Source organism: Chlorella variabilis (assembly GCF_000147415.1).
Source record: "Chlorella variabilis unplaced genomic scaffold CHLNCscaffold_1, whole genome shotgun sequence".
Classification (NCBI taxonomy): Eukaryota; Viridiplantae; Chlorophyta; class Trebouxiophyceae; order Chlorellales; family Chlorellaceae; genus Chlorella; species Chlorella variabilis.
Window position 1 is genome coordinate 955,041 of NW_005435087.1, and position 26,160 is coordinate 981,200.

Genomic DNA, 26,160 nt, shown 5'->3' on the forward strand with positions numbered 1-26,160 from the left:
GGCGGTGCGAAGCCTAGGGGCTGTGTGGGCTACGGCAGCAGCAGCCGAGGCAGTTGGTGCGGGCCCAACACCGCTGTCACTGCTGGCTGCTTGCCGTTCCTGCCCCGGCACCGCAAGCAGTGCCGCCCCCGGCAGGTTGGCTCTTTGGTTTGTGGAGGGGTGCTGCGTGCCGGCTGCCGGCGCCGCCACTGCTCCCGGATCGCACACCGCCAACGGCGCCGTTCCATGCTGCAGCTGCTGGGTTGCAGGCGGTTCGGGTACCTGGATGCTGCCGGCTGCATTGCCACCGTACCGCTCTGCTGCCAGGCTGAGCAGGGACCGAGCCCGCTTGGCTGCTGGCTGCGCACCCTGCTGCACTGGTGCGCCAGCAGCGCTGGCTGCCTCCGCCCCTGCCGTTTGAGGCGCCATGCGTGCCTCACTGATGCTGGATGGTGCTGGAAGCAGCCTGCCTTTGACTGGGGAGGGGTTGGGGCGAGAGAGGTACCCCGGCAGCAGGGAGTCAAGCTTGCCAGGGGAGGCCAGCAGCGGCGGCGGCGGCTGGCCAGCACCTGGAATGCCAGCGCCCGGCTGGCGCCTGCGCCCGCCATCGCCCTGGGACGTCCACTGCTGCCGCGGGCTGCTGGGGGGCGTGACGCATTCCGCCTCTCCCGCTGGCTGGGCTGCCGCCGCCTTTTTCTTCTTCTTTTTGCGCGTCTCAAACGCTACCTGCAGTTGATGAGTACACAATTGGTGCTTGCAGCCACTGCAGCGGCAGCTCAGGGCACCGTCAGGCAAGCGGCGCACCAGAAACTCGCCAGGTCGCAGCCCCAGGTCATCAATCGAGCGAGCATCGTCATCTAGAAAGGATCCCTGCACACGGCATGCTGGCCCGTCGTCGCAGCAGCAGTGGGCGGGAGCAGGGCGGCGGTCCAGCACGGTGCACCCCTCGGCTCACCCGCAAATTCAGCTTGCAACGGCCAAGGCCCCCCCGCTGTGTCTCCAGCTGTTGGCGCAGGTCGGCGAGCGTGTCGCCGGCGGAACACACAGCGATGAGTTGCTCCCCACTCAGCAGCCTCACTGGGCATCGCAGCATTGTGTATGGCGGTGCACCATCGGAATGAATAAACGCAAGGGACATTTCCGAGCGTGAGAATCGCCATGCTGTGCCCGCTGAGGCGGCATGCCGCGGCACAGCAGCCAGTGGGTTTCCAATGATGTTTTTCGGCTCTGCCTTTAGGCAATGGTGGGGTATCAACCGTGTTTTACAGCAAGCAGCCAGGCCAGGTGGGCTGGGGCCAGGTGGGCTGGCACCAGGTTTTGATGCCCCAATACCGCACAGCGCGACTCCCCTCCTCTACCGCCGCTGCATGTTTGCTGTTATCTGCGCCGCCAGCTGCGCTGCCTTGGCCTGCGCCGCCGCCACCGCCGCGGCCGCGCTGAGCCCCGCCTGCGCATGCTGCTGCTGCGCCGCCGCCGCCACCGCCGCCGCCTTGGCCTGCGCGGCCGCCGCCGCCACCGCCAAAGAGGGAGGGGGGTACGCCGGCGCGGGCTGCAGCACTCCAGGCTGGTTGAGGCCGGGCTTGAGCGTGGTGCCCACTAGGCTCGGCTGGGAGGCTGCACAGCACGCACACACAGCAGCACAGCTATGAGGCAGCTGTCGACCTCTGGCCAGCCAGCGGCCCAGCTGGCGCGCCAGCCTGCCAGAGCCGCCCAGCTGTCTGGGCTCCCACCTCCACAACCACACGCCCTCTCCCACCTCCGCACATATGTGGCCCACACACTCGCAGCCACGTCCCCCCACCACCACGGCCACCAGGCCTGGACTCACCCACGCTGCACCCACCCGACTTGAGGAACTCGACGCGCCCCTGCCCCGCGGCGCGCGCCGCCTTGCGCCGCTCCTCCTCCGCCGTCCACTCCTTCTGCAGCGCATCCAGGTAGTCCTCGGGGGGCAGTGCTGACGGGTCGAACACCTGCGGCGCGGAGGGCAGGGAGGGCGGGAGGGGTGGGGGGGCGGGCAGGGGGTGGGAGGACGGGATGGGCTGCGGCAACGTCGGAGGCAAGGGACTCCCATGCGCAGCAGACCCGCGCCTGCCAGCAATGAGCAGGGGCCCCACAAGCGTTGCCCTCATACAGCCAGGAGCAGGGCCGTCACATGCGCAGCCCTGTGCAGCCGGAGGCAGGCCGCTCTGGCAGGCGGCAGGCCAGGCGGCGGGCCAGGCGCACCTCTGGCGCGAAGCTGGTGCCGTACTGCTGGATCTCCAGGTGCTCCACCATCTTGGCAAAGAACTCGGGGTTGCGGTACCCCCTGCAGGAGGTATCCCGTGAGGAACCACTGTAGTGCTGCACACACCTCAGGCGCCGCGCATCCCAGGCCGGACAGGCGGGCAGCACGCAGGACGTAGCGCTGAGCATGCAGGCACAGTCAGCAGGTAAAGCCCGGCAGGCAGGCAGGCTCGCCGCCCATCCCCGCCCACCTGCTCTTGCGGATCTCGTCGTTGATGTACTTGCCGCGGGTGCGCTGCACGTGCAGCCAGCTGGCCACCTTTGCCTGCAGCGGAGCACGGGAGCAGTGCATGGCAGCGGCCTGGCGAGTCGGGGCAGGGAAGAGCGGCGCGCTTGCTGCGCTGTAGGAGTTGCTATGGTCTCAGCTGCAACGGTGGTGCATAACGCGTGGCTTGCCTGTACTGCGGGGTCGCACTCGCCCTCTGGCGGCTCCCGCATCTCAGGCGGCAGCAGGCTGAGCGGGTCGTCGGCCGTGGCAGGAGGCTGCTCGCCGCCGCCGCCCGCCGCCTGCAGCTCGCCGTCTGCATCCATGGGTGCTGGCCCTTCTGCTGGCCCCGCGCCGCCCTCATCACGCTGCTCCGAGGCGGCCGACTGCGGGCGAAGCAGCTCGCCTGCGCCGGCCTTGGCTGCCGCGGTGTCTGCCTCCACCGGCCGGGCGGCGGGCGCGCTGGTCAGGTGCGACAGGTCTAGGCCGGCCCCCGAATTCTCGCGCAGCAGCGTAACCTGGCCCGTCTGCTGTGTTTCTGCGGGCAGGCGAGCAGAGGGAGAGGGGCCGGAGCGTCAGAAAAATGGAGCCAGCGATGGGAGAGTCTGGCGCAGCATTGCTTGGAGGCAAGCACTGTCAGAAGGCCACGACCAAGTGCTCACCCGCCGCCTGCTGCTCCTCCTCCTGCTCCTCATCTTCATCCTCTGAACCATATGCGCCAAGCAGGTTGCCCAGACCGCTCATTTTTTAGATGCCTTAGCGCCGATGAACGAGGGAAAAGGATGGGCACACAGCGCAGGCTGAAGGAAATGCATGGGGCGCCGGGCTTTCTTTGAGCGGCCGGCGGCAGCAAGCTACAGCCGGTGGCAGCAAAATGTCAGGGCCAACGCAAGCGTTAAGTCCACACACGTTATGGTACAGCATCCGTAATCTGTACATTGAGCTCAGGCACTTAGGGAGCTTGACAGACGGCGCAGTAAAGTGGAGGCGGCGGCAGCCAGCTGACCCGCCGTAGCTTGCCCGCCGACATGCTTTGGATTGCCGCATGCAGCATGTGGATCTTCTGTGGGTGCGGCTCCCACATCATCACCAGGCATGTCCATCACTGGTTGCCAGCCGGATGGTTGTCCCCCCGCCCCCTCGGTGCCGACCCCGCCCGCCTGGCGACGACGGGCGCTGCCTCGCCTCAATCTGCAGTAAAGCCTGGGCCTGCGACATTGGGATCCAGCACTGCCGACACTTTCAGCACACGGCGTGTGCAGTCCGTGGTCCGCCAAAATGCTCGGAAGTGCGAGTTGCAGCGGTGTCGCGGCTTGCAGCACTGCAAGCTCCAGTCCGCAGATGCGGTCAAGAAATAAGCTCCGTGCCTTCACCACCCAGCAGGCGGCGGCAGCGCGGCGCCGCCCGCTGGCGGCCCGCTCTGCTGCAACAGCGCAACAGACTGTCGCAGCTGCCGTATTCCACTACATGCAGCTCGAGCTGGAAACCAAGCCTGGGATTCACATCGTGGACATCACGCCACAGGCGAGGGGCCTGCAAGCAGCCGTGCGATGCCTTCTTCCCGCCTCGCACATCACCGCCTGCCTGCATGCCACCGCCCATGCCCCTTGTGCAGATCCGAGCCGAGGTGGAGCGCCTGGGCGTGGCTGAGGGCTTTGTGAATATCCTGTCCCGCCACACCACCACCGCCATCGCCATCAACGAGTGCGAGGCCCGGCTGCTGGACGACATACGGCAGGTGCCCACGAGCTTCATGAGCTGTCTGCAGCTGCCCGTGTCCTGCCGCGCCCCTGTGCCACCGCCACCGCCCCGCCGCCCCGCCTCTGCTGCGCAGTTCCTGCGGAAGCTGGCCCCGCCAAACGAGCCGTACCTCCACAACGATCTGCAGTACCGGGAGGCGCCGCCAGACTGGCCGGGCGGCTGGGAGGCGTGGTGAGCGGCCCTGCTCGGCGAACAGGCTTGCAGGGGGCCGTGCAGACCGCCTGGCAGCAGCGCATCCTTGGCTCCATGCCGCCTTGAACTGGCCTAGTTCCCTCTCTGTCGGTGGCGTGCTGCAGGGCGGCACAGGAGCCTGAGAATGCGCACTCCCACCTGCTGTCAATGGTGCTAGGTGGGCTGGGCTGGGCTGGGCTGGCCAACGTTGAGGCTGAAGAGAGCGGGCTGTCTTGTTGAAAACCAGAGGCACTCAGCCGACACTCCATCGACTGCCTCCCGCATGCTGCAGGCAACTCAGAGACTGTGCCCATCACCGGCGGGCGGCTGGCGCTCGGCACCTGGCAGGTGAGGAAGGCAGGACTGTCCCTGGGGGCACTAGCAGTGTTTCCAGCTGCCATCACATGCTGGTTGGCCCATGCTGCGGCTGCCTGGCGATTCAGGCTGCCACCGCTGTCGGTTTCCCCTTGCAGTCTGTGATGCTAGTGGAGCTAGATGGTGCCCGCACGCGCACAGTGGGTGTGCAGGTGGTGGGGACGCAGGAGGGCAACAGCTGAGTGCCGAGACCTCTTTTTTTGTGGGGGGCTTGCATTGCAATACGCTTATTGTAAGGGAAAGGACACACGGTAAATGAGAGAGAAAAAATTTACAGATCTCGTTCGTTTTTAACTGTGGCAGCGCGCCAGCCACAGCTGCTCCGGTGCCACACCTTGCCAGTGGATGAGCTGCAGCTGCATGGGGCAGCTGCATGGTCACGCCTCCTCGTCGACGGCGGTGTAGAAGTGGCTGCACTTGCCACAAGCCTTGATGCAGTGGCCGGGGCGCTGCTTGGTGCCCACCATAAACACCGGGTTTTTCTCGCACTCGCCTGCGGCAGGCGTCGCATGCAGAATCATGGGTCATGCCAGCGCGAGATAGAGTCGCAAGATGCTCAGCAAAGCGCCGGGCACAGCAGCCAGGGCGCTGATGCTCACCATTGCCGGCCCAGGAGTCGCAGGCGGCATCCTTGTTCTTGCATTCGGGGTACGTCGAATCACCCTGCAGGGTGATGGGGACCATGTGCAGAGGGGGCGGGGCAGGCGAGGTAAAGCGGGGATCGGAACATTGGCTGCCAGCGCACACCAGCATTGCAGCACAGCACCAGCTGCTGGCGCCAGATGGTGCATTCGAGGCGGCCGGCCCCACCTGTGGGATTTGCTGGATGTGCTGTGGCTTCTCGCCGCCCACGGCGTAGTGGCCGACGTGGACCCACTGTGGAGATGGAGATGGGGCCAGAGAAGCGACGAGGTGTGTCAACCGTCGCCCATGGCAGCAGACACCATGGCATGGAGCAACAATGGCATCCGCCATCCGCTTCTCTCCACTCCCTCTGCTCCCTACCTTGGGCGCGGACCACTTGACGCCCTTGATCACGGGGCAGGCGGTGTGCAGCGAGCGGCGCTCCAGCTCGCCCGTGGGCTTGATGGAGTGGAAGAGCACGGCGTTGCCCTTCTTGGGCTTGGCAGCCAGCACCTGCACAGGTAGCCGGCAAAGCACCGCCGCCAGCCATCAGCGCGGCCGCGCAATGCGAGGGGATAGTGGATGCATGGCCCCGTGACACCAGTGCATGCCATCCTGAGTGCATAAGGAAGGAGTGGGTGGGGGAGGTGCCTGCTCACCTTCCTGGCGCACTCTGAGAACTCTGGGCCGTTGTCGCCGTTGGGCGAGGGGATGTTGGGGAAGCCTGCACCAGCACAGCGTGGCAGGTTCGGATGTGTCTGTGGCAATGTGGGACGATGCGCCGCCTGGCAGCGGCAGGCAGACAGGCGCTGGTCCTCGCGCGGGCGCATGCGCAGAGTGGAGCCAGCCAGCGCTCACAAGTCTCGCCGCCCTCCTCCACGTCATTCAGGTACATGAGCACGGTGAGGTAGCGGTTTCCACCATTTGCGGTGCCTGCCTGCAGTGGGGGAGGGTGGGGGAGCACAAGCCACGGGTGGGCTCACAGCCACGTATGCATACCGTCCTTGCACACCGCCGCCAACACCCGCACATCGGTGGGTGCCACAACAACAATTGTGTGCACTCACCTTATGGAAGAAGTAGTCGTAATCTGCAGTGAAAATCCCCACAGAAGCAGCCAAATGAGCAGCAGGAAGGCTAGGACAAGCCAGGGGCATCTAGGCAGCCTGGCGGCGCCACAACCTCCCAGTGGCAGCCACACATGCACGCGGCAGCCACACATGCACGCAGCAGACTCACGTCCTTCGTATTCCTGGCCATGCTCATATTTCTGCACATCAGGCAGACAGAGTGGGTGAGTCATGAGAGGTGAGCAGAATGACAAGCCCAGCTGGAGCTGAGCCGGTGTACACATGTGCATGCCCGCTCACCTCCCCCAGGCAGCTCCTTGCCATTCGTTTGCTCTCCCGCCCCGGCTGGCTGCCCAACCCACCCCACACTCACCAGCACTTGAAGGCCCTCGCCGTTGCCTGCGGGCATGAGGGTCCACTTGGCGATGCGGGCCTCGATGTCGGCAATCACGGAATCGTGGCCACGGTTCAAGAAGGTGCCCTGTAGGAGGAAGGGCAGATGCGACATCCCAGATGGGTCAAGCTGCTGCTTGTAAACTAGCAACAATGCAGAGCAAGGAGGCAGCGCAGCTGGCGATCATTGTGGTGCGGTGTAAGGAGGGAGCAGCGCCAGCAAGAGGGCGGGCCTGGCAGCGCAGGCATGGCTGCCAGCCTGCCCCCCCCCCACACACACCTTCGAGGTGCGGACGTTGTCGATCTTGCTCTTGCCGGAGTCTGTCTCCACCACGCTGCAGGGAGCATGGAGAGGTGCATGATCAGCAGCGATAGCGGCAGGGGCAGCAGCAGATGAAGCAGCAGCAAGAAGAACCCACAACTACTCTTCTTGTTTGCTTTTCTGGTACCCACCCCGAGCGGGCCATCGTCGGCTCCGCCAACTTGATGATGTGGTCGCACTCCTCGTCAGTCAAAAAGTTATGATACAGGAATATGCGAGCGTCCTCGTGGAGCACCTGCGTGTGAGTAGGTAGCTATGGGAGAGGTCAGGAGTGCGTGCCTCCCCTGGAAAGGGGCACAGGCGAGGCCAGGCATGTCAGCGTGCGCACCTGAACACGTGGCGAGCGGGAGGGGTCGCAAGCGGGCTCGCTGGCGCAGCTCGAGTTGCCAAAGCTGGCGGCAAAGGTGGTGGTGCTGCCGTCGGGGTCTGCAGCGGGCAGGATGCTCACTGTGCATCTGGGGTCTAACCCAGCGCCGCCCAGCACTGGGCAGACATCTGCTAAATTTCCCACCGACCAGTGCTACATTAGTGCTGCCCAGCACCCGCGGGCAGTGCTGGGAAGCGCTGGCGCTGGGCAGCGCTGGTCACCGCCGCCGCTCCAGCGCTGGAGCGGCGCTGGAGCGGCGCTGGGGTTGCCCGCAAGCGCCTTGTCCGCGCTGCATGTGCAGCATTTGCGCTGGGCAGCACTGGTCGGTGGGAAATTTAGCAGAGCTCTGCCCAGTGCTGGGCGGCGCTGGGTTAGACCCCAGATGTGGTCAATTTGCTGAGGGTATGACGGCGGCGCCATGCATGGCGGCGGGGGCGGGAGTGGCAGGTGGGCAGCTAGCCGCGCCCTGGCTGCGCTGCCGTGGCTTTTGATGGTCACAAGGCGGCGTTCCCTGGCCAGGGGAGGCCGCAGGAAGCGCGCCGCTTCCGGTTGGATACACGCAGCTCTTTTCACGGGGCCCCCAAACCGCTGCACTGCAGGCCGCAGGGTCACTCACAGGCCATTGCCTCCGCCCTCGCAATCCCTGCGGACACGGTCTCCGCCCGTGCAAGCGCCGCAACGGCGAGCACCACGACAGCGATCGCCTTCATCGTTGCTCGTATTCCACTCCCGGATGCTCAAGTGTGCGTGCAAAGTGCAGCTAATAGGAATCAGTTTGGGTTGGGGTCGAAGGACGCGGCAAGAGCTGCGTGTACCTGCATGCTGGGCCGTGCTGGGGCAGCTCCCGTCCTTGATGGAACAAATCACGCGTCCCGCGTATTCTCTTCTTCTTCTTCTGGAATCCTCTCGGAGCCGAGGTCTGTGGGTTTAAAGGGTCATGCATGTTGAGGAAGCCGTGGGTGTCGCTGCTGCAAGTGATGTGGCAGCCGTGCCTCCTCCAGGCGCCGGCGCCGCAGAACCATGCCGCGGACAGGTGCACAGGTGCAACTGCAGGTTTCGCATCGATCAACCGTTTAATCAACTCATGGGCATTTAAATTACCAACAAACTTAAGATTGAAAACAAGGGAAGGAATGCATTTCAGGCGTCGTCGTCGAACCGCTGCGCCAGCCTGGCGTGACGCTGGGCTCAGCCCAGCGTCCCGAGATGTTGTTCCACTCACAGGTTAGCTCGGTTCCCAAGATGAGGATGATCCACAGGCAGAGGAGCACGGCGCCGATGCGCATGGGGCGGTTGAACTCGCGGCGGAAACGTGCCATGAGGCCGCGGGAGAACCGGGTGGGCGGAGCCAGCAGCGTGAGCAGCACCAGGTAGGCCGCCGCCGCCAGCCCCAGCACGCCAATGTTGACCCAGCGGAACCAGCCAAAGGCGGGCACCTTGGCAAAGAAGAAGGCTTGCGTAGAGCCGCACTCCGGCAGCTCCAGCCGCTGGTAGCCCGAGGCCCAGAACCACAGCAGCACGCCAAAGCTCCACAGGATGGATGTGGAGATGAGCAGCACCAGCAGCTTGAGGCAGCGGACGGCGGGCATGAGCAGCACGGCGGGCATGATCAGCAGCTGCATCCACCTGCGGCGTGGGGAGGCAGGGATGGCGGGTCCGAACCACAGCAGCACGTCAAAGCTACAACAGGATGGACAGGCAGATGAGCAGCACCAGAAGCTTGAGGCAGCGACATCCATCATCGCCCGGCGCTGCGGAACGGCGCAGCGCCTCGTGCTCTCTCAGCCAATATACGCCGTGGCCAGAAACATGGCGTTGGATATGGTCCGCTGCAGCACGAATTTCAGGGCAAAGGCCATGATGGGCACCGCCGTGAAGGCCTGCAGCCATGCGCCGCCTGGGGCGTCGTTGGTGTCCAGCTTCAGGTTGAGGATGGCGGAGAGGACTTGGAGGTAGGTCCCGATCCGCACGCCCAGGCCCAGCAGGTCTGCATCTGCCCCCTGGTAGCACGCCGCCGCGAGCTCCGAGGCGTCCATAGCGTGGGCACGCTGGAGCCACCTGCAAGGCAATGAGGGAAGCCACGACGGCAACCATGAAAGCCTTGGGCGGGGTGCAGCTGCCACCCGACCGCCACCCGCCTTGCGTGGCGGCAGTGGGAAACGCGTCAGGTGCATGCCGGAGGAGCTTGCGGCGACATTTGCAGCCATGCTAGGTAGCCAACAGCTAACAGAAGCACGCCCTGCAAGCAGCACCTACCTGGTGTGCGGAGTGATCGAAAGGGAAAATGTCTGCTCGGGGATGTCGCCTGCGAGGCCCTCTCAGCCAATAATGCGTTACTGCAGTGTGCTGCGGGCTGGGGGCAGCGCAGCGTTCTCAGCGTTCCTCCCTGCACTACAGTTCCTCCGTACCAGGAGGCTTTTCAAGGCGAGTTCGCCTTCTCGCACCTCACACCTCTCGCGTGCCTCTCAGCATGGGCCCCAGGAGGCCTCGTCTGCTGTTTCCTGAGGATGAGCCCGTCATTGCAGCGCCATCCCAGCCTGCAGGAGCGCGGGCAGAGGGTGAGACGGTTAACTGCAAGTGCGCAGGCCGCGCAGTGCAGCTCCCTGCCGGGCCTGCCCCCGCCGCCTCTGCCGACGCGCCGGGCGCCAGGCTGCTTCAGTCGACCTCCCCGTGCAACCTTTCTCTGCCCCTCTCTTGCCCGCTGCAGAGATTCGCGCCGCTGCTGCAGCTGCGGCCAAGACGTTGCAAGCAGGCGTGTCCACGATGCTGGCCGACCGCCCCACCGCCCCGCCTGCCGCCGCCACCTCTGCCGCTGCAAATGGTTTCAAGCCGCCGCCACCCAAGCCCCGAGGCCGCAGCGCATCGCCTGCGGCAGCAGCAGCGGCAGCCCCGCGGCAGGGGGCACCAGCGGCGGCAGCAGTGAGCCCTACAGGCTCTGGGGACGACAATGCGCTGGCCAGCTTGCTGGGGTACGACGAGGACGCGGGCGACTCGCCACGCTCATCCGGAGGGCAGCCCGCGGCAGCAGCCAGCCCGCAGCGGGGCATCGCCGTCCAGGCGCTGGCTGGGGAGCCAGGGCCCGCTGCAGCTGGCGCCGCCCCAGCCGCTGCCAAGCCTGCAGGCGACAGTATGGACGCACAGCTCCACAGCTTCCTGTCCGAGCTGGAGAGCAGCGGCCTGCTGCAGGAGGATGGCGGCGGCGGCGAGCGGGAGCCGCCGCAGGGCGCCGCAGCAGCCACGCCAGCAGCCGGCGCGTCCCAAGGCGGGCCCGCCACAGACGGCGACAGCGCGGGCGGAGCCGGCGCTGCCGAGCAACAGGTGCTGGGCCCGGTGGAGGGCGCCGGCAGCAACTGGTACCTCGTGCTGGACACTGGCAGCGGCAGGCGGTACTGCTGGAACCAAGCAACCAACGAGGTGGCATGGACGCCGCCCGCCGGCGCGACGCTGCTCGCCGGCGCCGCAGCAGCGTCCGACGGGGCCTCGGCGGGGGCGGCGCCTGCCACGGCTGGCACAGGCGCTCAGCAGCAGCGTGGAGCAGCAGCAGCCGCACCGTCTGCCGCCCTAGAGGCGCCGGCTGCAGCCCCCGACCTAGGCGCTGCCTTCCTGGTAGCCCCGACCGCGGCGGCGCTGGAGGCAGCTGAGCGCATAGCTGAGGAATGTACCGAGGCGGCAGGCCCGCTCCTGGATGATGTGCCCAAGGTGCGGCAGCAGTACCACGCCCTGCCTGGCGCATGCAGTAGCGCCCCACCCTGCCCTGGCTGCCTGGCCGGCTCATCGCTGATTGCCTGCCTCGCTGGGGCGGCTTTGTGGCCGCTTCCTTGCCTCACTTCCCTGCCCGTCCTGCTGCTCCACTGCCTGGCGCGCCCCGCAGGTGGCGCGGTTGGCCGTGGAGGCGCAGGCGCTCTCTGCGCTGCTGCTGCTGCTGGCCCAGGCGCAGCAGGCGGCGGCAGAGGCTGGTGACGCGGCTGCCGCCTTCAAGTGGACAGACTTTGAGGGCACGATGCGCATGGCGCTGTCGGCGCTGCAGGCGCAGCTGCACGCGCTGCAGGGCAGCACGGCCGCTGCCGCCACCACGCCGCCATCAGGCGAGGCCGCAGAGGCAGCGCAGGCAGCTCCAGCTCGAGCAGGCAGTCGGCCCGCCAGCGCCGGCGGCAGCAGCAGCGGGGAAGAGGGGGAGCTGCCGCCGCCAGGGGAGCAGCAGCAGCCTAGGGCAGAACAGCCGCCACTACCAGCGGCTGAGAGCAGTCCTGCTGCTGCTGCTGCGCCGCTGCCAGAACAAGCGCCAGTGTCGCTGGCCCCTGCACCAAGCCCGCCGGCAGCAGCTCCTCCCCTACCAGCAGCCTACCCGGCAGCAGAGCCTGGAGGAGGGCCTCTGGTCTACCTTGCGCCGCTGCCGCCTGCTGGCATGCCGCCGCTGCCAGCCGAGGCGCCCGCTGCGGCGCCACTGCCGCCAGCAGAGGTACGGAAGAAGCGCAAGGCGGCAGGGGCGGGCGAGGCGGCGGCGGCCCCTAGCGGCGGCAAGAAGGCGCGCGGCGGCGGCCCGCAATATGCTGCCGGCTCCAGCAAGCTTGGCAAGGGCGCTGCCAGCCTCATCAACAAGTGGGCTGCTGTGGCAAAGGAGGTGAGCTGGGGTGCCCGGCAACTGGGCCGCCGGCATAGGGTGTGTGGCCTCTGGGCCGGCACATCCCTGCATCTATGGCAGCCTTCGCTGCTGGCCAGGGCGCCCTGAGGCGCCGCTGGTGTGCTGCCTGCTGCAGGCTGCGCAGCAGGAGCAGGAGGAGGAGGCTGCGGCTGCTGCGCTGGACGACCCCGAGGCGAGAGCCGCGGCGGCAGAGGCGCAGCGGCGGCGGGAGGCCGAGGAGTGGCGCCTGCAGCAGCTGCGCAGCGGCGCCGCCGACGCCAACGCCAACTTTGCTCCCATGCCGGGCGACTGGCGGCAGCGGGTGCAGCAGCAGCCGCAGCAGCAGCAGTGGCGGCCGCACAACGAGGCGGCGGGCGCGGCGGCGGCGGTGGCGACAGCGGTGTTGCCGCCCGAGGCGCAGGCGGATGCATCGGCTGGCGCCGTGGGCGAGTTCGAGATGCCGGACTTGGACGCCCTGTCAGCGGGGCTGCCGCCAGGCTGGCAAGCTATGTGGGACAAGGGCCACAAGCGCGTCTACTATGGCCACCTCGCTTCAGCGGTGAGCTCATTTTCTTTCCCTTGCCTACCTGGGCCAAAGCCCTGGTTGCCGCACCACCGCCCCTCGACCCCTCTGGAGCATGCAGCTGGCTTGTGCGGCTGCTGGGGTGGCCGTACCTGCCACAGGGAGGTACCGCCAGCGGTTGCTGCCACTGCCACGAGCCCGCCTGTGCGCTGCTCCTGTGCCTAACCGTTCTGTGCCTGCCAGGTCTGGCTGGCCCCAAGTGTGTGGGGGATGCGCGCCCCGCGCAAGGCGCCCGGTGGGGGTGGTAAGGGCCGCTTGCTGCGGTCGGTTGTGGGGCCTGGCGTGGCCTCGAACACAGCCCTGCATGCCCCGGCAGCTGTAACACTGCGCATGTCTAATCATGGGGTGTCGAGTCTGGCATGGCTGCTGGTAGCAGCCAGCGCCAGGTGAGTTGCAGGCTGGCTTGGCAGGCGGGCGGCCCCCCGCTGCGCCCGCCTCCCATCTGCTGTGCCCGCTGGGCATGCTGGCCGTGGCCCGCCAGTGACGCTGTGCGGCTGGTGCACACCCCTCTGGCCTGCAGGTGACTCAGTGGGAGCGCCCGCAGTAGGAGCACTCGGCACCAGAGGCAGAGGCACGACTGCCCGCGCGTTGCTGCCGCTTGTGCCCCAGCCCGACTGCGTGCATGCCGTTGCTGTGACCGCTGCCCCTTGTAATCCCATGTTGCAATGCATCACACAGGGAATTGGATCATGTAAGGAGTGAATGGCCATACAGGAGGCGCAGCGTGCATGTCGCAGCGGCGCATGCGTGCATGCATCATGCCCCCTGGTCCAGGCTGGCCAGCAGCAGGCTCTGGTGGTGCAGCTGCAGCGCCTCTATGAACACGCCCAGCCGCTCCCCGCCCAGCACACCCTCCATGCCGTGCTCCGTCACGCCCACCCGATGGTCCGTCACACGCCCCTGCACCCACACAGCACGCACAGCAGCAAGCAACTTGTTGCCAGCCAGCAGGGCCGCGCCAGGTCAGCACAGCAGCCGCCAGGTCCACCCAGCGCACGCAGCAGGCCGCGTGGGAGAGAAGGCCCACAGCAGCATGGCAGCAGACGAGAGCATGCCCTCCGTCATTCCATTCTGGAGCAGGCGACCAGCGTGCAGCGCCGGGGCGTGCCCCAGCTGCTGCTGCCCGCGCCTGCGGGAAGTTGTAGGTGCGGATGCGCTCGGAGCGGTCGCCGCTGCCGATCAGCTGCATGCGCTCGCGCGACTGCGACAGGCGCTGGCGCTGGCGCTCCGCCTCGTACAGGCGGGCGCGCAGCACCTTGAGCGCCTTGGCCTTGTTCTTGTGCTGGGACCGCTCGTCCTGCATGAGAGAAGCGGGCACAGGGTGCCGGGTTGGAGGGTGCTGCCTTGCCTTGGCTGCGGTGTTCCACTGGGGAACACTGGTACACATGAATGAAGCCATGGGCCAATAGCAGGCCTAACGCAGGGGTGGCCGCTGGCACCCATACAAGGCCTCAGCTCAAGCCAGCTCGGGTTGGCACCTGGATGGCCACCACCAGGCCGGTGGGCAGGTGCGTCACCCTCACGGCGCTGTTGGTGGTGTTGACGTGCTGGCCGCCGGCGCCGCCAGACCTGAGGTGGCGGCGGGAGCGTGCAGGCGGGTGAGCAAGCAAGCAACACGCATTCCCCCAACCATCCGTGACCGCCCCACAGACCTACACAGTGGGGAGTGCCTTGATCCTTCCGGCCCAACCCTCACCTGCCTACACACAAACAACCGCACCACACACACACACACAGTTGTACAGCCACCCAGGCAAGCACAGCTCCACCCCCACCGCCCCCACTTGTATGTGTCGATGCGCAGGTCTTCGTCCCTTATCTCCACATCCAGCTCATCCGCCTGAGGCAGCACCGCCACCGACGCCGCGCTGGTGTGCACACGCCCGGCTGCAGGCATGGCAGCAGGGAGGGAGGACGGGGGCAGGTGAGCAGGCAGAGCGCCTGCCAGGCAGCCCTGCCCCTCTGCGAGTGCGGCTGTGCGGCCATGACGCCCCTCCACTGCCCAGCTCACCAAACGCGGCTGCCCGCTCTAAACGCCGTGCCATCCCAGCCCTCACCCGACTCTGTGGCGGGCACCCGCTGCACGCGGTGGATGCCGCTCTCGAACTTTAGCCGCCCGTACACGCCGCCCGCGCCGCTGATGGCGGCGCTGGCCAGCTTGCAGCCGCCCACATCATTCTCGGTCAGCTCCACCACCTGCTTGGGGGGGTGGACGAGGGGGTGGGAGGCATGGTGGGAGGTGGAGGATGCAGGGAGGATTCGCGGCATGCGGGGAGCCACGGTGGGACGTCACCCAGCGGGCACAGCACAGCCGGTGCCGGCCTGCCGCGCCGCCGTCGCCGTCCCGGCCCACCACCCCTGCCAGCCCCTCCGCCAGCCGCCGCCCCTCCCCACCTCAAACTTCCACCTCTGCACCGCCGCGTAGCGCTCATACATGCGGAACAGGTCCCAGGCAAACAGGCAGGCCTCGTCGCCGCCCGTGCCTGCACGCACCTGCATGGCACAGGGGCAGCGCAGGCAGTTGCTGCAGTCGCGGGGACAACGCAGCGGGACCCAGGCCTCAGCCGCCGCAACCAAGCGACGACGGCTGGCGACGTGACGGTGCCACCCACCTCTCCGACACACATGTGTACCAGCAGCAACACCACCCGCACACCCAGCCAGCCACCCACCTCCACCACCACCCCGCGAGCATCATCGGCGTCCTTGGGCAGCAGCAGCAGCAGGAGCTCACGCTCCAGTGCCGGCAGCTGCAGTTTGGGAGCAGCGGGGTAGAATCACAGAGCACTCTACAGGCAGCCAGCCAGCATGCCTTGTCACACCGGGACGGCTCAGGCGGCGAGCTGGGCAGGCTGGCAAGTGCGTGCCGGGAATCAACCAATCGAAGCTGCCAGCCAGTCCAGCATTCGGACAGCGGCAGTGGAGGGGAAGGGGGCATGGCCACACCAAGGCTGCTGGCTGGCCGCCCACCTGCTCCAGCAGCGCTGCACGCTCCTCCTGCGCCATACGCCTCATCTCCTCATCCTCTCCATCATCCTCTGCCAGCGCCGCCAGGCCAGCCAGCTGCAGCGGTCAGCGGCAGGCGCAGCAGGCACACAGGGGCTGGGCTCAGCAGCTGCCTGCGCAATCGGAACCAGATGTTCGGCACCGTGAAGAAAGTGGGGAGCTGCAACGCGCTTCTCCAGGCCGTCGTCCGGGATGTCTGCCCGCCCACCTCCTGCCGCTTGGCCTGCAGCTGCTGCAGCACCTCCGCCACCGGCTCCAGGTCACTGAGCTCCTTGTTGAGCCGTGCCATGTCAGCAGGCGCCATCCTGGCAGGGCACGGCAGCGGGATACCAAGGCGTCGATCGGCGGCAGGCTTGGAGCCAGGTGCGGGGCATAGGCCGTGTGGCAGCAGCACAATGTTCGTGCAAAGAAGTGCCTTGAAGTGCTCAGTCTGTACTCGAGAATGCGGCGGCGGAGGCTGGCGCCAAGGTGGCAGGACGGGCAGGGGTGGCATCGGTGTCGACCAGCACACGGCACGCAGCGCTCACTTCAGCATGGCGTCGCCGCTCAGCTGCTGCAGCACGTCTCCGTGCCGCCGCTGGATGCGCTCCAGCTGCGCCTCGATGGCCGGTGTGATGGCCACGCCGTCTGTGAAGGTGGACAGGGCTCTGCCAAAACCAGGTGCCGCCGCGGCCTGGCTGCGCTGCCAGCTCTGCCGGCCGGGACCGCCGTGGTTTGCTGCACCCAGCGGCTGCCATCCCCTCAGGGAAGGCAGTACCGTCACCGCTGGGTGCAGAAGCCGGCTGGGCGCAGCGGCAGCTGAGCAGAGGCCCACCTGCCCAGGTGGTGCTACAGTGGCCGCCGCCGCCGCCGCCGCTCTGCAGGGAGCGCGCAGACGAGATGAATGCACTTATCCCATGCATCGCTCTTGATTGGCAATAGCATGCCTTTTATTGGCCCCAGCATACCTCAACAGCGCGGAGGTAAGGGAGCGTCTGGCCATTTCTCTTTTAGGCGCTCCCTGCGCTGGGATTAGTGCAGGCTGGTCTCCGAAGAATTCAGGCGTATCAATGACGAGCCCCGTGTCCCCCAACTCATGCGAAGGAGCTGCAAAGTGGCACAGCACAGCACGGGAGGGCGCGCCCTGGAACCCAGGTCCAATGCCATCCTGAACACCCCATTGGCTTCGCACTGTCTGTCTGCGGGTTCCTGACTTACCCCCGCTTAGGCTGAGGCAGCGTGTGCATGTGGCGAGTGCCGGCTACTCTGCTGGCAGTGCTGCTGCTTGGGGCCGGTGAGTGGCATTAGCATACCGAGGCGCAGGCTGACGGGGTGTGGTTGGGGTGGAGACCAGCGAGTAGCTGCCGGCGGTGGGGATGCGCTCTGCACCGCTCACTGCGCCATTTGCCAACCGGTGGTTGTTTCCAGGGGAGTCATTCATGCTGCATGTAGCGCTGCGTGTGTGACATCATGTCGCATGCTCGCTGCTGTTGTATGCACTGCAGGTGGAGCAGCTGCCTTACTCCCGCCTCCCAAGCCCCGCCCGCCAGTCAGCGCTCCTCTGCCACCTAAGCCCCGCCCGCCATTCGCGCCCGCCCCACCGCCCATCCGCCGCCTGCCAGGCGTGCCTGAATGGGTGGACATGACCCCGCAGCGGCCCACGGCGCAGCGGCAGTACGAAGCTAGCAAGTGCGCCATGGCTGCCTGCATGTGCCTGCCCCGCGGCCTGCAAAATGGGCATTTGTTTGCTTTGTTGTTTGTGGGATTCTATGCACTGGATGGAGTCCGCCTTGGCCCACTCGTTCCCGTCTGCTGGCCACTGCAGGGCGCAAGTGGCGGCGAGGGGCAAGGCGGGACAGCACTACGACTTGATTCTGTACGGCGACTCCAACACAGCCAACATGCTGCCCACCCGCAGCAGGGTGTGGGACCCTCACTTTAAAGGCCTGGTGGCTGATCCGCTGGGCATGGGTGGCAGCAGCGTGGAGGTGAGAGGCTGCGGATCGGTTCCTGCCGATGCACCCGCCTTGCAACCCTCAAAGGCTAACTCTCGTCCTGCGCCCCGTGCACCGCAGGAGCTGGCATGGCGCATAGTGTACGGCGGCGAGGCCCCCCGCCCTCCTCCCAGAGTGGCAGTCATTTTGGTGGGGTACAACGATGCGCGCTACCACCCCAAGTCGCACGGAGTGGAGCGCCTGGACTGGCTGCTGGGCTGGCTGCAGGCCAGCTGGCCGCGCACGAGGCTGGCAGTGCCGGCGCTGCTGCCAAGCCAGTACATAGACTTGCGCCCGCTCAGCGCACAGTACCGCGAGGTGGCCAAGCGGCGAGGCATAAAATACTTCAGCAGGTGCAACCGAGGGCTGGACCCGCGCAACAGGCAGCAGTACATCGATGGCACCCACCTGCAGCCCGCCGGCCTGCGGCAATGGGTGACGTGCATGGCGGCGGTCGTGCGACCGCTGCTGAACGCCACGTCGGCAGCAGGATAGGAATGCAGTGCCCTTAGCCGCACCATCCCTCTTAACTGTTTTGATATCTGTATGCGCCCACCTGAGCGGCAGCGGGGAGCGCAGCACAGCGCAGCGCACCTTGGACCATTTGACAGCCTCGTTCCACCGCGGTGATGTTCGACATCGCTCTATTGGCGCATTGCACGCATGCCTCATTCTGTTTGTCTGCAGGGTGAGGCCGGGCCGGGTGCTGCTGGGGCTTCTGTGTCCCTCGCTGAGCGGCGGACTGCCAGATAGCCTCCGCTCGATTTAGCGAATGCCCAAGCGCAAGCAGCAGCAAGAAGAGCCTGGCGAGCAGCAGGAACCGCCGGCTGCTGTCGCCAAGCGGCGCCGGTCGACAAGGGCCACGCCCAGCACAGCAGCAGAGAAACGAGCGGAGCCGCCAGCAGCCGCCGCTAAGCGCCTCCACGATGCAGGCGCAGCGGCGGCGGCGGCGGGACAGGCGGCGTCTGACGAAGGCGACGCCGACGGCAGCAGCACCTCGGAGGGCGAAGCGGAGGAGCACAGCGGCCATGACAACCTGTCCAGCGATGTCCTTCGAGATTCTAAGGAGGGTGGCAAGGTGCGGGCTGCTGCATCCCTCTGTCACCGCAACAACTCAACCCACCCTCTTGCCTCCCGAAGACCTGCTGGCTCCCTCCCCGCTCCTGCCTGATTTGCTGCGCTGCAGCGCTGGCAAGGAGTGTACCCGGAGGGCCGGATCTTCGGGGCGGCAGCATTTCGGGTGCGGGTGAGGATGCCGCCGGAAGTGGGCGGAGGGCGCGGCAAGATGCAGGAGCTGGGCACACACGCCAGCAGGCAGGCGGCGGCCCGCGTGCACGACCGCGCCCTCATCGCCATCATGGGCCGCAAGGTGCGCGTGTGTGTGGCGGGCTCGCCGAATCCCGCAGCACCAGACGCCACACCCCCCTCCGCCGCGCGCACCCAGCCCAGCCACCCCCCCGGCCTGGCGCTGTCCCTGACCCGCCCAGCAACCTGCGGCGGCTGTGATGCAGGTGGCGGCGCCCACACTCAACTACCCGCTGGCGCACTACCCTGAGCGGGAGGAGCGCCAGCGCTTTGGGCCTGAGCTGCACGCGTACCTGCTGAGGCTCAGGTGCGGGCTGTGTAGGCTGCACGCCGCAGCCGCTGGGCCTGTGCAAGTTATGTGCTGCTCTCACCGAGCTTCCGGCCCTTCTGGGGCCAACAGGGCACCGCACATCTGCCCTGCTGATAAGCTCACGCATGCCTGCCACACACGCGTGCATGCGTGCTTGCTTGCAGCAACGGGGCTGGGGAGGAGGGGTCGGATGGGGAGCAGCAGGAGGAGAAGAAGAAGGAGCCACGCCCGTATCGCGGCGCCACCGGGGAGGAGGCGGCGCAGCTCCGGCGGGAGGCGCTGCGCAAGGCAGGGGTGAGGATGTGTGGCCCACCAAGACATGCGGCCCCTAGCGCCGCTCGCTGTGGGCAGTTTTGTAGGCAGCACTCCCCTGGAGTGCGCCCCTAGCTGGAGGCGGTCGGGCTGCGTGATGCCTGCTTGAGCCCCGCTCCTGCTGTGCCCCTTGGGTGTGCCCCGCTGTAGGAGGTGCGGAGGGCCAAGCTGCGGCATGGCAGCGCGCATGCAGAGGCGCTGGTGGCCGCGCATCGGGCGGCAGACCCGCTGTGGGCGCCGCCGCGCCAGGCCTGCGGCGTCTGTCCGGCCTGCAGACAGGTCGGTGGCGTGTGCAGCGCATGAGGATCTGCGCTTGGCTGGGGCTGACAGCAACCATCACGCGGCGGCAGGCTCGCGCATTGCTGCCTGGGCTGCTCGCCTGCTGTGTGTTCCTGCCTACATCCGCCACGTGCTCGCCGCGCCTGCCGGCCTGCAGCCCTGGCGCAGCGACCTGGGCGGGTGCGTGCGCCTGGCTGCCATGAAGGCGGCAGGGCACCAAGAGCAGCGGCTGGTGCGCCTGCTGGCGGCCAACCCCGGCTATGTGGCAGGTGGGCGCAGCTGGTGGCGCTTGTGTGGTGGCAGCGGCTCGCGATCCTTGCCTGGCAGCGGAAAGGGAGGGTGGCCCGTAGTTGTATGCACTACTCGAGAGGAGATGCAGGTTGGAACTTTCATGGTGCTTGATGTGTTGCCGCCTCCCTGCAGCGCTGGAGGCAGAGAAGCAGCGGAAGGAGCAGGAGCAGGAGGGGCGGCAGCGGAGCCCCCCCAGGCAGCAGGCGCCGTCGCTGCCGCCGCAGCAGCAGCGACAGCAGCAGCAGCAGCAGCGTGCAAGGCAGCGTGCGCGGGCTGCAACGGCGGCCACGCCACCGCCGGCGGCTGACCTCGAGTGGTTGCAGCAGCCGGCCAGGCGCTCCCAGGCGACCAACCAGTCGCTGCGCAAGCTGCAAAAGGATGCCATGGCGCCGATGCGGCAGCAGCTGGCCTGGGACCAGTCTCAGTTTGCTGCTGCTCTGGAGCAGGAGAGGGAGCAGGGCCCGCCCCGCGCCGCCGTGGGGACTGCCACGGCAGGCAGCCGCCCCAAGCGCCGCGGCGGCGGCGGCAGCAGCGCCGGCGGCGCCCCCGCTTCCTCCGTCGCAGCCGCCGCCGGCCAGGGGCAGCAGGCTGCCGACATGGCGCTGGTGGATCCCTTCAGCTGGCTGACCACAGCGCGCGCGCCGCGAGCCGCCATCCAGGCCCAGATTGATCCGGCCGACCTGCTGCACCTGGCCGCACTGTGCCAGCAAGGGTGAGGCGCAGGGTTGGACCGTGCGTGTGCGTGTGGAGGGGCCATCCAAAGCAGGCCGGTGCTGCAGATGCGCCACTGCCGAGCGGGGTAGCCCCTCCCCCGGCGTGCCTGCGTGTGCAGGGGCATGGCGGCGCCGCTGTCGGTTGATCAGGCAGAGGAGGTTCTGGAGGAGGAGGAGGGGGTGCAGGAGAGCCTGCAGCGCCTGCTGAGGCGGCACCAGCGCCTGCAGCGGCAGGGGCAGCAGCAGCATCAGGAGGCGGGGGCGAGTGACGATGCCAGCGATGGCGGGGAGCTGGAGGTGGCGGTGGGGGAGGGCGAAGGCCCCGGCCCCTGCCTCCTCTGCGGCTCAGCCCGGCACGGCCGCGACATGAAGCGGTGCCCGGTGATGCAGATGGCGCTGGCTGTGCCCAAGCCGCGCAAAGGTGTGTGTGGCAGCATGTGTGTGGGTTAGACATCAGGGCTGCCCTGTGGCGTGGCGAGGGCTGGCTGCTGCGGCGCCCATCGTGCATCCCCTGGCCTCCCAGGCCTGCTTAACCGAGTGGCTTGCTGCTTGCAGCAGGGCTTATGGTGCAGCTGCCTGCCTTGCGGCCCTGGCTGTGTGCAGAGTGCCCTGGATGTGCCGACCGGGAGGTGCCGGGCTGCAAGCTGTGCCTGCACCGCTCGTCGCGGGTGGCACTGGCGCAGCCCTTTGTGCAGCGTGCGCCCTGGGTGGACCAGCTCGCGCCTGCAACCCGGCAGCTCATGCTGGCTGTGCAGGTGTGTGCGTGTGTGTGTTCTCTGCCTGCCCGCCTGCCTGGCGGCTGGTTGTGGGGCCCGCACGTGTGGCTGGGCGGCCCGGTATGTACTGGCCTGTATGGTGCCCTGCTTACCCACCCATGTGGCATGTGGCGTGTGGCTTCTGAGCAGGGATGGTGCGATTGGCCTTGGCTCGGCCGCTCGGCTCATGCACATGTTGTGCCTCTGCCACGCCTCTGCCACGCCTCTGCTGCAGGAGCTGGCCAGCGCCGCAGTGGCGGACCTGGACGCCACCGCCGCCGCCTATCGCTGCACGCCCAAAGCGCTGCTGGCGGTGGGGCTGCTGGCGGAGGAGGCCGCGCGGCGCGAGGTGGTGGCGCGCTTTGGAAGCGAGGCAGCGACGCCGGCGCCGGCGTGGGGCTAAGCAGAGATTACTGCTGGTGCTTCTTGTTTGTAAACCATCACGCAACTTCAGTTGAGGATGTAAGTTCTGAAAGCCGGAAGGAATAAGCAGGAAGTAGTATAGGAAGGCATTGGGGGAGGAGGTGGAGAAGCATTGGTAGTAAAAAGGGTCAAAGCTCAAAATGGATAACATCTTGCAGCGAGAACTTGGAAAACCTGATAAACTGTTATGCATGGCGGTTGGCGTGCACTTAGAAAATTGACGAAATCATCTCAGGGCAAAGAGAAGGGGCAGAATAGTCACCGAGCCTGACCGTCACGAGCATTGCAAGGCACGGAAAAGCACTGAAGCAGATGCATAGAGCAGAATTGTCAAGTGGACCCTATTCATCGCTGCCCGGCGGAGCCAGGTATTGCGCCGCAAGGCAGCAGCCCGACCAGACCACCAGCAGCACCGCCCACCAGCACATGACCCAGGGGGCGCTGGCTGGCAGCTGCGGGCCGTCCTCGTCCTCACGCCGCTGTGGGCGCTGCTGCTGGCGCCGCTGCTGCTGCTGCTGCTGCGACGGCGGCAGCAGGAAGCGGAGGCCTGTCTCGATGGCATCCCCAAGCTTGGAGGCTGTGCCCTGACTCTGCTGCGCGGGTGGCGGGCCACGGGGGACGTTGGGCAGCAGCAGCAGCGTGGGCAGCAGGTAGCCGAGGGTCGCCCAGCAGAAGAGCAGCACGGCCACGCGCTGGTGGTCGATGCCTGCACAGGCGGGGGTTGTGGGAGGCGCAGAGGCAACGGAGCGGCAGGCCACGTCAGCCGGCACACATGCACATGAGGGCACTGGCCAGCCTAGACCGGAAGGCTCAGGGGCACCCCTGGCTCATGCACCATGGCGCGCACCGTGGGGCCGACTCCCTGGCCGGCTCCCGCTCACCCTTGGGGGCGATGATGGTGACAGAGGGCACCGTGGCGGAGGCCACAAACGACATGAAGCCGTTCACGGCGCCCACCACCGCCTCCACCTCGGGGCTGGTCAGCAGCTGCACGCGACAGGCAGGCGGCGGCGGCGGCGGGGGCGGCGGGGGGCGGGGACGCCGGCGTCCGTCGGCCGGGGTGGTTGAGGTGGCAGGCAGGTGGGCGCTGCCAGCTGGCAGCCGACCCGTTGCGGGCTGGCAGGCGACCCAGGCATGTGCACACACGCATGGCATTCTTCCTTCATCTTCTGTGCCACCAGCGGATGCCACGCAAGCGCGCTCACCTTGCTCTGCACGTAGCTGCTCAGCCCGAAGCGGACCAGCAGGGACACGTTGATGGCTTGCAGCACGAGGTGCAGGCGGAAGGGCACCCTCCAGCCCATGGACGTGAAGTTGAGCAGCGCGATGCGGATGCCTGCGGCGGCGAGCGGGGGCGGGAGGCGTGCGAGGGCGGTGAGGGGGGCGTGAGCACAGCTGGTGCCGCCCAGCAACAGGCAGGCCGCGGCGCGGGCCTCCCGCAGGCGGTTCGGCTCTCACTCATGAAGACTTGGAACACGTTGGACACGAGGCCCAGCCTGCCGGCGGCCACATCGGGCGCCAGGGCGTTGAAGACCTGCGGGGAGGCGAGCGGGCGCAGTGCGCACATGGGCAGCGCGGCTCTGCCTGCCCACGCCGGGAGGATCGGAGGCACGCGCCGGCGCAGGCACCGAACGCGGCTCGTGGCAGGCCGGCCGTGCCGCGCCTGCTGCTCTCACCCGCAGGCTGAAGTTGAAGGGAAGGGCGAAGAGGAAGACGCGGAGGAAGGCGAGGGCGGCGACCCGGTTGCGGACGTAGCTGCGGCGCGCCCAGGTGGGCCAGGCCACCGAGACGAGGAACACTGCGGCGGGCAGGCGGCAGGCGGCGGCGGCGGCGCAGGGGGGCTGCTCGCAAGAAGCGCAGCGCGGGGAGGGGCAGCGCGGTGGGCACACACGCGGCCGCCGCCTCCGTCCTCCAGCCACCCGCGCCGCGCCGCGCCCACTTGCTGACAGTGGGCACTCAGGCAGCAGCACTCACTCCCTGCCATGCCCACGATCGCGTTCCAGTTCTCAAAAGTCGACAGAGCGGGGGCGACCTTGACCGCCGTGCCTCCCCACATGGCCAGTCCCAGCATGGCAAAGCGGCGGTCCCATGCCACAATCTTGTCCACCGCGGACGCCTGCGGGCTGCTGCCGCCGCCGCTGCTCAGCCCGTGGGTCCGCTCCATGCGGGCCTCGGCTGCAGCCAAGGCAAGCCAGGGCAGCACAGCCTTTACCTTAGTTTATGGCTAATAGCTGGAAAGCATGCGGCTCAACCGTGTTCGACGCGCAGTGGCATCGACACGCTGCTCAGAAGGCGGGCGCGGGCGGGACGGCCGCCATGCATGTGCGACTGCAGGTTGGGACTCCCCCGCGGCCCAAGGCGGCACCAACGAAGCTCTGCAGCCGCTTACCTCTTCACGCCGAGGCTCCCAGTTTGCAACAGGCTACTACGGGCAGACCCAAGTGACGGCACAGCAAGCGCACTCTTGTCCACCCTAGACACTCTGGGAAGCACTGGTGCGTGCTGTGCAGCGCCCCGGGCTCTACAAGTGACTTGTGACAAACTGACCCTGTGCGATGCGTCCCCAGCAGCTGCTCCCGCAGAAGTTCAACGGTACGAAGATCCGAAGCTGACACCGTGCAAGAAGTGAGCAGCTCTGTTTCATGGTTGCCAGGTATCCAGGGACCATACCCCCTCAGCCTGCCCGGCAGGCGCCTGCCTGCCGCCGCCTCATCAGCAAACCCTCCATCAGATCAAAAGCTTCTAGGTCAATAATGGGCAGGTGAGGGTGCTGAAGATGCATCCAATGGCCCCTGCAATAGCCATGCACGCTCTCCCGCCTCGGCCGGCGCCGCCCAGCAGACACAGCTTGCGGTTTTACATCAAGCTGTGGAAAGAAGAAGGGCAGGGTGGAGCCAGGCGGAACTAAAATTTGGAGATTGAATGCGGCAAGTGAGGTGCAAAACACAATGCGGGCAGTGGGCACTTTGCACTCCTATATGTGTGTGAGGCAGTAGGTGGGGGAGGCGGGGGGGCATGCATCGCTCACGGCGTCAGGGTGGCGCGTGCGGCACGGGCCAGCGGCGCAGCCAAAGCAGCGCAGCGGACACGACTGGAAAGGGGGGGCGGGTGCGGCACACGATGGGTGCGCACGGCGCCTGATTGAAACAGTGAGGACGGGGGGGCAGCGGGCGTGGTCCCTGGCACCGCCAGGCATGGGTGGTGAGGGGGGGCCCAAGCCCACCGGCCGTCCCGAGGCCGAAAATGGGATTGCGGGTGGTACAGCTACACACTAGCCGGCGCCGTGCCACGCCGCGCCGCCAGTCCGGGCATCAGACGGCGGCGCGGCGCAGCCCAAGGCGCCGGCAAGGTCAATAAAGCATCAAAACTGCTGTTGTGAGCAGTCGCGGAAGGCGCGGGCGCGCGGCCCGCAGCAGCAGGGCAGGCCGGCCCCACTGGCCGCTGCCCAAAACAGCTGCTGCGGCTGGCTGCGCTGCAGCAGCCCCCTCATCACGCCTGCTGCTGGTTCAGCTGCTGCTGCTGGTTGGCTGCATCAGAGAAGGCTGCATCAGAGAACGCGAGGGCCATCTCCCGCTGCTCCACCAGCCCCGCGGCGGCAGCAGCGGCAGCAGCTGCAGCCGCAGCGGCCGCCGCGGCAGCCACAGCGGCAGCCTCCGCCTCGTCCGCCGGCACCTGGCGAGGCTTGACGTCCAGCCAGAGGCCGTTGGTGGTGTGGATGGTGGCACCCGTGGTCATCTCGACTGCACACAGGCAGGGGCCGGGGAGGGTAAGAGATGGGAACGGCAGGAGAGGGCAAGACGGCAATCAAGTAGCAATCAAGTCGAGCGCCAAGCCCGCCATGTGGTGCACTGGGCGGTGCTCCGGCCCCGTGCAGCGGCCAGGCCTCGGCCCCTCACCTGGCGGCGCGTCGGCGGCGCGCTGGAAGTCGAAGCGCCGCACCAGCATGGCCAGGGCGGTGATGGCCTCAAACAGCGCAAACTGGTCGCCTGCGGGGGGCGGGGCGGGGAGGGTGGGGCAGGAGCGATGGGTGGATGAT

At 67.4% G+C, this 26,160-nt stretch overlaps 7 protein-coding genes across 7 annotated transcripts; 4 read left to right on the plus strand and 3 right to left on the minus strand.

Annotated features, from left to right (window-relative positions):
- Positions 1–1,333: 1,333 nt before the first annotated feature.
- Positions 1,334–3,214, minus strand: CHLNCDRAFT_133119 (hypothetical protein; the record flags this gene model as incomplete). Its single annotated transcript, XM_005852027.1, has 6 exons — positions 1,334–1,593; positions 1,823–1,952; positions 2,206–2,287; positions 2,457–2,530; positions 2,668–3,008; positions 3,133–3,214. The coding sequence occupies 6 exons, from the start codon at positions 3,212–3,214 to the stop codon at positions 1,334–1,336; spliced, it is 969 nt and encodes a 322-aa protein (XP_005852089.1).
- Positions 3,215–3,937: 723 nt separating this feature from the next.
- Positions 3,938–4,959, plus strand: CHLNCDRAFT_18455 (hypothetical protein; the record flags this gene model as incomplete). The annotated part of the gene is made up of 6 exons (XM_005851684.1): positions 3,938–4,015; positions 4,104–4,208; positions 4,305–4,399; positions 4,528–4,580; positions 4,695–4,750; positions 4,876–4,959. The coding sequence occupies 6 exons, from the start codon at positions 3,938–3,940 to the stop codon at positions 4,957–4,959; spliced, it is 471 nt and encodes a 156-aa protein (XP_005851746.1).
- Positions 4,960–5,154: 195 nt separating this feature from the next.
- CHLNCDRAFT_49444 (hypothetical protein) lies at positions 5,155–8,263 on the minus strand (the record flags this gene model as incomplete). Its single annotated transcript, XM_005852028.1, has 13 exons — positions 5,155–5,270; positions 5,377–5,440; positions 5,588–5,653; positions 5,783–5,914; positions 6,061–6,125; positions 6,260–6,338; positions 6,469–6,491; positions 6,641–6,671; positions 6,845–6,952; positions 7,145–7,199; positions 7,318–7,421; positions 7,515–7,612; positions 8,170–8,263. 13 exons carry the CDS (start codon positions 8,261–8,263, stop codon positions 5,155–5,157), a joined length of 1,035 nt encoding a protein of 344 aa, XP_005852090.1.
- A 1,760-nt stretch (positions 8,264–10,023) lies between these two features.
- On the plus strand, positions 10,024–13,304 carry CHLNCDRAFT_133122 (hypothetical protein; the record flags this gene model as incomplete). Its single annotated transcript, XM_005851685.1, has 5 exons — positions 10,024–10,111; positions 10,261–11,252; positions 11,425–12,174; positions 12,311–12,733; positions 13,278–13,304. The coding sequence occupies 5 exons, from the start codon at positions 10,024–10,026 to the stop codon at positions 13,302–13,304; spliced, it is 2,280 nt and encodes a 759-aa protein (XP_005851747.1).
- A 4,080-nt stretch (positions 13,305–17,384) lies between these two features.
- CHLNCDRAFT_133124 (hypothetical protein) lies at positions 17,385–18,231 on the plus strand (the record flags this gene model as incomplete). Its single annotated transcript, XM_005851686.1, has 3 exons — positions 17,385–17,431; positions 17,568–17,730; positions 17,818–18,231. 3 exons carry the CDS (start codon positions 17,385–17,387, stop codon positions 18,229–18,231), a joined length of 624 nt encoding a protein of 207 aa, XP_005851748.1.
- Positions 18,232–18,508: 277 nt separating this feature from the next.
- CHLNCDRAFT_133125 (hypothetical protein) lies at positions 18,509–22,104 on the plus strand (the record flags this gene model as incomplete). Its single annotated transcript, XM_005851687.1, has 10 exons — positions 18,509–18,814; positions 18,923–19,105; positions 19,248–19,348; positions 19,516–19,645; positions 19,814–19,921; positions 20,100–20,211; positions 20,366–20,945; positions 21,066–21,367; positions 21,550–21,701; positions 21,937–22,104. The coding sequence occupies 10 exons, from the start codon at positions 18,509–18,511 to the stop codon at positions 22,102–22,104; spliced, it is 2,142 nt and encodes a 713-aa protein (XP_005851749.1).
- Positions 22,105–22,465: 361 nt separating this feature from the next.
- On the minus strand, positions 22,466–24,288 carry CHLNCDRAFT_133126 (expressed protein; the record flags this gene model as incomplete). Its single annotated transcript, XM_005852029.1, has 6 exons — positions 22,466–22,830; positions 23,006–23,111; positions 23,330–23,460; positions 23,583–23,658; positions 23,801–23,922; positions 24,099–24,288. The coding sequence occupies 6 exons, from the start codon at positions 24,286–24,288 to the stop codon at positions 22,466–22,468; spliced, it is 990 nt and encodes a 329-aa protein (XP_005852091.1).
- Between the last annotated feature and the right edge of the window lie 1,872 nt (positions 24,289–26,160).